General features: G+C 41.4%; 1 protein-coding gene across 1 annotated transcript in view; it reads right to left on the bottom strand.

The window, feature by feature from the left end:
* Positions 1 to 6,460, bottom strand: part of dbpa (D site albumin promoter binding protein a) — a 27,815-nt gene extending 21,355 nt beyond the window's left edge. Inside the window, exons 1-2 of the mRNA XM_020615427.1 lie at positions 6,392 to 6,460; positions 2,559 to 2,964 (exon numbers count right to left, since the gene is read on the bottom strand). Coding sequence (XP_020471083.1) covers positions 2,559 to 2,754 — 196 coding nt within the window. The 5' untranslated portion in view covers positions 2,755 to 2,964; positions 6,392 to 6,460. The remainder of the gene's footprint in view (positions 1 to 2,558; positions 2,965 to 6,391) is intronic.
* Positions 6,461 to 8,574: the final 2,114 nt, after the last annotated feature.

The raw sequence follows: 8,574 nt of genomic DNA, 5'->3' as shown, positions 1-8,574 counted from the left end.
TAATGCATTGTTGAGGCTGTCATTGTCGGCATCTACATGAATATTAAAGTCGCCTACTATGATTATTTTATCTGAACTAAGCACTAAATCAGACAAAGTCTGAGAATCCAGTTAAAAACTCTGAATAAGGAGCAGGTGGACGGTATACAATAACAAACAGAACAGGCTTTTGAGTTTTCCAGTTTGGGTGTATAACTCAGGATGACGCTTTCAAACAAGTTATTACTATGTTTAGGTCCAGGGTTGATTAATGGGCTTGAGTGGAAGATGGCTGCCACACCTCCACCTGGTCACAGTAACTGTCACAGGCCGAAGTTTCAGTCAGACACAATAAATCAATGTGATGTTCACTTATCAAATCACTAACAGATTTAGATGAGAGAGATCTGATATTTAATAGTCCACATTTGGACTATTAAATATCAACTCCTCTTGAGCTAATTTTTGATTTATATAATTTAGGTGGTCGTGGGGCAGACAGTCTCTATGGGGTACTGGGAGTTTTAGGTGCAGTGACACAGAGAGGCGTGTAAGACTGACCCTGTGTCCTGGTCTCAACTCTAGGTTGTCATAATTCAGGTTGTAAAATAAACTAGTCCATAATTCTAGATGTGACAGCAGCACTGTCCAAAGTGGGATGGATGTCATCTCTGCTAATCAGACCAGGTTTTCCCCAAAACGTTGTAAGCGAGAGAGGTGAATGCAAATACAAGGGGTTTGGAAATGAAGGCACAGAGATGATGAGGGTGTACTGCAAAAGAATGAAGACAAAGCCTGAGAAAATGCAAATGAGCAGAGGGACCGCAGAAGAGAGAGGAAGATGTGCTGTCTGCGTGATGTGATGAGAAGAGAGCAAACGGGAAAGTGTGAGAGGAAAAACTCAAATACGTGTGAGAAAGCGACAGCGATGCGATGCGAGAGAGTGGGTGTTTGTGAAGGCGTCAAACAAAGCTAGCCAGGGAAACAAGGCAGGAGGGTGAAGGAGGGAAACATCATGGATTGTGGAACAAGAGTCACGGGCAATGCACAAACACCACACAAACATCTTTTTCAACAGCCCTGAATGCAGCACCTATCATTAGCTGAATATGTGGTCCCTGGGCGCTGACAATGAGCTTTTAGCAGGGGCCTCTGAGCTGCTTCCTGACTCCATGGAGAGCCTGTCATCCGGGCTCACCATCATCGCCTCCTCTTCAGGCAAACAAACTACAAAACTGAAGAGAACGGAGCTGCACTTACACCATAAGACCACCAGGGGCCGCTAGCCAGAAGGGAGCAGCTGTACCATGTGACTCCTTGTTTATCCCTCTCTGCAGCCACTTTCATCTATACTTGGGAGGACTGACTCGTGGCAGATCAATATCCCCATGAGGACATTTTAGCCTGTTGCCACTGTGACAAAGAGGCAGATTTGGGGATTAAAACAGCAAGTACACATAAGCGCAAGGCACAAGGTAATGAATTCAAGCCATGCAGCGTCTCCTCAAGTGTGTGCGAGACAGCAGCTGACTAGCAGAGAGAGGAAGGAGAGGCAGCCTGGTTAATATTTGTCACGGCAGCTGGTGGATGGGAAACAATTCAATTCCACTCGGTAACCCTTTTTGCAACAGAACAGAGAATCCGATGCTTCTGCACCGTTGGCTGTGGTTTGATGGCAACCACTCCAGATTGTGTTGCTTTTTTTACTCCCTCTTCTTGCCTCCTCATCCTCCACCCCCTCCCCCGATCCTCTATTTTACCACCAAATGCAAAAAGAAACTTATTAATATAAAAACAAACAAACAAACAAACAAAAAAATCCAGTGGGCCAGAAGAAGAAAGGCTGAAGTGAAAATGGAGTGTGCATGTGTGTGTTGGACCAGGGCCTCTGTCTTTCCATCACACCTACCCACTCAGTCACACACACACACACACACACACACACACACACACACACACACACACACAGAGTGAATAATCACTGTAAGATCTTTCTGCAAAGATTTATATTGAGTGGAGTCTCTTTGATGGACCTTTATTACTATTTCTATTTTGGCTGCAACTAATAATGATTTTTATAGAATTTGCTTTTTCAAATTTTTAGTTTCTTCACTAAAATATAAAAAAAACACCTTACTTCCCAGGGCACCATGTGAGGTATTTACCCCACCAACAGTCTGTAATCAAAACATATTCTGTTTAATATCATATACGACAAAAGAAAGCAGCAAATGATCCCATTTAAGAAACTGGAACCAGAATAATCTAGGGTTTTTACTTAGCCTCATAGCTGCTGATTAATGTTATGGACTAATTGCTAAGTCAGCCAGGGTTCATTTTTATTTCATATGTTCCCATTATGATGCTCGCACAATTCTCTGCAAGGACTTTGGAAGTGCATACAAATGCATTTTACAGTTGAGCTTTTAGAGCATCTGTTCTAGATTTTCACACCAAAATTGACCATAATGTAGTACACAAACCCAAACGCAGTTATGCATTGCATTAAGAGGTTGCCTATAGGATGCCCACATCAAAAACACACATATATATGCACATGCACATGCACACACACACACCTTTCATCTCGCAGCAGTCCTTGGTGGCTCTCTGGTCGGCCTTGATTGGCAGCTGGAGCAGGGACTTCAGGTTGGTCATGGAGGTCAGGTGTCCACCTTGGGGCCCACTTCCAGCTGGGCTGCTGGTCCCAAACTGCGGGCTGGTGGCCCCCGCAGGGAGATCCGGGGGTAAGAGCTGAGCGAGAGGCCTTGACATAACTTCTGGGTGGGGGGAGGGAGGTGAGGGGGACACAGGGGAGAGGAGGTGGAGTGGAGCAACCCGCAGGCTGAAAGTTCAAGATCAAAATAATCCAATTAGTAGTAACTGACAGGCGCGCCGTCACAAGGTGCGCTGACAGGTGACGTATGAGTGCCCTCAAGCTCTCCACCTGATATCCCGCTTTCCCGACCGTCCCATGAAGAGAAACTGGAAAGAAACGAAATAAAATATGGGGTGAGGGGTTATCTGCAAAATGGCACCATGTTGACCGAGTCTAATTCATCTCCTCTGCCTGTCTGAGCCTCCAGGAGCGGCTGTCACGCTCTTTTCTCATTAGACAAACTCAGCACCGCACCAATAAACGCACACGGGAAGACAAACTGGATCCTGGAGGCGCAGGAGTGAAGTCCCCTTCGGAGTTTGTGCAGATTAAACCGCGACTCAAGGTTCTATCCGGCCCATTCGGTTTGTCATTAATCGCTCAGAGGATTTAATCCGGAAGAGGGGGGGAAGGCAGATAAAAAATAAAAGCAGAAGCAAACGCGGATGTTTGTAGTCCCATGCAATGAGTGGGAAAAGCGGATTAGAAATAGTAGAATCAAGTGGACTTGCGGCGGTGTGAGGCCTGAAAGACAGAAAAAATGACCAAAAACAAACGAGCGAAAAATAGAAGATGAAGGAAATGAAGAGATCCCCCCAAAAAATAATAATGTCCAACAGTGTGAGAGTCAGATAAATGGGGCTGCCCACCCGCTCTCTCTCTCTCTCTCTCTCTCTCAGTCAGCTGGAACAAACACGGGCCGCTCGTGTGACGTCACAGCTCACGCGGGAAAGACTTTGGGGGCGTGTCTCATTTGCATATACCGACCCCGCCCGATTGGTAACGCCCCTTGCTTTACCCCAGTCTGCTGCGTTCGTTGTGCATGAGAAGGCTTGTAAATATGGGCTGAAAAAACGTATTACAAATCAACTGGACTAGATTTCTCTGAGATGCCTCTTGGATGAGAGGTGAAACGTCTTCGACCTAGAAATAATCTAGTCCAGTTGATTTTTAATACGTTTTTTCAGCTTAATATGACCTGGATGACTGAGAATCTGCGCAGACTTGTAAATATGAGTGTCCATGTGGATTTTACGACTCCAACTCCATTTTCAGAATCAGCTTTATTGGCCAGGTGTGAGGAATTTCACTCTGGTACAGCAACTCTCAATGTGCATGTACATGTCCTTATGTAAGGCAGCAATGGACAAGTAAACAATGTAGGCTGAGAGAACAGAAAGGAAAGAAAGTAATGTGCAAATAATAATAGTAATAATTTTGCAATAATATTATTTGTATACCTGGGGACAGCAGAAGTTGTAATATCGATATATTAGCACCTTTTAAGAATATATGCTGAACTTGCTTGGAACACTGGCTTTCAGTTGGAGTCATTTCTGGTCCCTGCAAAACTGAAGTGGCAGCAAGGAACAGGAAAACGTGGGTAGGATGATAAACAGGGCCTAGCAGGGATAGCAGGCTAACAACCACACTTCACAAAATTGTAACATAGGCAGTGTTTTATCCAAGCAGCCAGGAATGGTGCTGGTCAGTGAAACAATTTTGGCATAGTGGCCAAACCAAATTGCAACTTGCTATCACCTGATGCACACTGGCCAAATAAAAGCAAAACAATTCCACTTTTTCTGTAAAATATGTTCCACAGTAACTGTAGCATTACTCATGCACTTCCTTTTCCTTGGTAAGTGAAGGCAACATATATTTGCATACAACCCAACGCCCTCCTGCCTGTTTCAGCCAATAGCAGCTAAGAGTGTTGCACACCAAGTCACGGCCCTCCTGATCTAAAATTTTTCCTGTATGGACCATGAACGCACCCCGCCTCCTCCTCTGTCAGTAAACACAGAGGCCAAAACAAGAGAGATGAGAAGCCACCGAGAGTCACATTAAGTGAGATGCACCTCACAATGTTTGTTGTTCCACTGTCGCTCCCTCCCCATTTTCCTTATCTGACAAATATGGGGAAACGTGATTATTTTTACCCACAACGTGACAGGACAGGACCGGTAAGAAAGCAACTGGTACAAAGCAAACAAGCATTAGGGGTTCACATCCCACACCTTATATCCTCCATTTTATATAAAAATTCAACACTTGATTTTGCTGCATTAAGGTGAGATTTGTCCTAAGCATGTTTTGTAAACTGGATTTATTAACGTTTCTTTCTACATGTTCTGTAGTGTTTTACTTACGCAACTGTAAGCCATTGTCACTTAAAATCGTGACATCTAAAGTGGTTAAATTGTGCTTGAAGCCATAAAAACCTGTCAGCACAGTAGCGACAGCTCTCTTTTTCTCCCACTTCGCTGTCCCTATCTACCTCTGGCTTTCTCAGCTCCACAGAAGCACATGTCCGCGGCACGCGCTGGCTGTTCCCTACCGGCTACTGTACCGCGCTGCGATTGGCTGAAATTAGGTCACTTGCTGCTCTTCTCGACGTCTTATTGGTGAAAAATGGGTTGCAGTCTCCGCCCACAGATTTTCCATTGCCACTGCCGCGTGAGACCGGCTGGGGGGTCGGGGCAAGCGGGACTGTGGTCGTGAAAGATCTGTTAATGTTTTTATTTATTTACAATAAATTTTGCTAAATAGTTCAAAGTTGAATCGGTTTTTCAAAATCAGGGATATATATATATATATATATACACACACACATACACAACAAAATGGCAAAAAGTAATTAAAACAGATTATTTTAGATTAAAATTATATCATTCAATGTCATATAAAAGATTATCTACTATTAAAGATTGTTTATTTCTTCAAAATACATTTAGCTAAATTTTATATATATATATATATATATATATACACAAAATTCAAATAAACAAGCAATATTTTAAAATTGAAATAAAATATTTTTTAAACAATGAAAAAATATGTTTATTTCCTAAAGGTGCTGTCAAAGTATAATTTAAACAATGCGTTTTTATGTAGGCTATGTGCAGCTCCTGTGCATTGTTTTCTTCTGAGTTGCATGTTTTTGCGTGTACCTGATAATGTAGAATTACAGAAAGTAAGCGTATTAATAGGCTGTCAAAAATAATAATAAAAACAATATGTTGCATCATACGTTTTCTGCTAGTAATAATTTGACGTACTCCTAAACCAGCCTCAACAGCTGCAGCACTGTGGGAACTGTAGTTCCTAGAAGGATCTGGTGACAGAGTGCTGTCAACTATACGTGACAAGAATGTGCTAATAGTTAGCGAGAGGCCAAAACAGGAGTGTGTGCATGTTGGCGTGCATCAGACCGAGTGCAGCAACAGTCTCAGCAACTCACTTGTGATCCAAGTTTCATGAGCTGTTTCCAATTGATTTTCTGGTTCTTTTCCTGCAGGCTTGGGAAGCAGCCATCATTTATGTTTAATTACTGCCATCTAGTGGCCATTTGTCTGTAATGCACCACAAGTTTCAGTCAACACAGCTACATAACGGCTCAGTGTGCTTCTAGGTGGATTTACAACTACAAACTTCACCCACTTTCTTGTGAGACATGCCAGCAGCTACGCGAGACTAACCCAGCCAGAACCAGAGGACACCTGCGTGTTCCAAAAGAGACCAACAGCTCACCTGATTGCATGCTCCAAGTGCACAATACCTGACCTCCAGTCACTCTCAACACGTGTTGCATTCCTTCCTGCAGGAGAGACTGAATAAGAATATACGGAGCTGATTAATGATCTGAAACCAGCTTTGAGAGAATGTGAGGTGGAGTTTTAAGGCTCTGGAAAGTGTTTTTAATAGGCATGTTGTTGGGAGATCATTTCAACTGATGGGATCAGAGCTTGGTGGAAGGGTGACCCAAACAGAGGCGTAGTTAAAAGGCAGTTGTGTTGTTGGAATGCAAATATTCATTGCTAAAATAGGTATATATTTTGAATTCTGACACCAACCTAAAGCATAATTTTAACCATATCTAACTTCACATATACCATATCTAACACCTCACAATTCTAAGGCTGCTGTAAAACATTTTCCCAAATCTAGCTTGCTTGACCACAGACGATTTTATTAAAGAGTGAATTCAACTCTACACTAACAAATGCTAACCAACAGAGTAAGACCTTGAAGACTGAGTATAGATAAATTAGTAAATCAGGAATATTGACTTGGGTTTAAGTTCAAGTCACCATTTCTCTTCAATACCGAATGACAAAGTTCTTTAAAGGAAACTTTTTAGCCGTGGCAGTTGAGATGTGTACACTAGTCTTTTCTAAAAAAAAATAAATAAACAAACAAATTTGACCACGGTTTCTATTATTTCTCACTACCAGACATAGGCTTTCATAAATAATGAGCTTTTAATAAAGTGAAATCAGTAATGGATGTAACATATCAGTGTTTTTTTTTTTTTTTTGTTGTTTTTTTTTTATTTGAGGGTTTTCAACAAGTGATTGTAAAAAATAAGTTTTTTTTTTTTTTTTTTTGTTTTTTTTTATTTGAGGGTTTTCAACAACTCACTTTTAGGCAAAGAAAATTATAGTAATTTAATAATAATAATAATAATAATATTACATGTTTTAGTTTTACAGATAAAGAAAAACACGTCTGGACAGGACCTAGGTAATGAACTATGTGTACACGCTTCTGTTACAAAAACTGGGCATAACTGTGGAAATGAGGGAGCAGGTCAAACAGGTTCATGGAGGGGAAAAATATCACATTGATACATATACTCATCCCGCTGTTTTACAAAGACAGTCCCCGACTCGTTCCCTCCCACCCATACAATACCAATAATGATAAAAGATGATACTTGGAGTAAAAAACAGCAAAATAATCAATATATAATAAAATATAATACGAATTGTACAGTACACTCTGGTGATTTCTGTTGTCCTGTTCGAATCCTGAACAAATGAACAGTTTGAGCCACGTTTTCTCTTCATCCATGAAAATAACAAAAGTAGTGTACATTAAAAACGAGGTCACCAACACTTGTCTGTTTTGTCCTAACACCTCTTTTTCCTGTTCAGTCTTTTAGCTCATCAACTAGTACTGCATGAGGTTCGAACACTGTCGGTGCAGGATTTCTGTTGTCAGACATCTCAGTACAAACAGAGATTCTCCACTGGGGTAACAAATCAACACATACAGAGCATGAGACACAGACTATACTGTTTTAACTGCGAATAATGAAAAGGTAATTTGGAAGAACGAAAAAAAAAATCTGGTATTAAAGGTACCGCACTTCTACAATAGGCATCCAATCGATATTTAAACACTGACAGTGGGGAAAAATGAAAAGGATGATGAAAAGGAAACTGGGTGCATGTGTGTTCATGGTCTACACTGTGTGCACAATTATTAGGCAAGTGAGTATTTTGACCATATCATCATTTTATCCATAATTTCCAACTCCAAGCAGTATAAACTTGAACGCTTATTGGACTTAATGCATATCAGGTGATGTGTTTTAGTGTAACGAGGGAGGGTGTGGCCTAAGGAGATCAACACCCTATATCAAGGTGTGCATAATTATTAGGCAGAATGTTCTCCTCTGGAAAAATGGGCCAAAAAAGAGATTTAACTGACTCTGAAAAGTCAAAAATTGTAAAAAGTCTTTCACAGGGATGCAGCACTCTTGAAATATCTAAGATATTGGGGCGTGATCACAGAACCATCAAACATTTTATAGCAAATAGTCACCAGGGTCGCCAGAAACGTGTTGAGAAGAAAAGACGCAAATTAACCACCAGAGATTTGAGAAGAATCAAATATGAAGCTACCAGGAACCCATTATCCTCCAGTGC

Source organism: Monopterus albus, unplaced genomic scaffold (genome assembly GCF_001952655.1).
Source record: "Monopterus albus unplaced genomic scaffold, M_albus_1.0 scaffold165.1, whole genome shotgun sequence".
Lineage (NCBI taxonomy): Eukaryota > Metazoa > Chordata > Actinopteri > Synbranchiformes > Synbranchidae > Monopterus > Monopterus albus.
The sequence above is the reverse complement of the archived record's forward strand: the minus strand, read 5'-3'. Positions and strand labels throughout refer to the sequence as shown.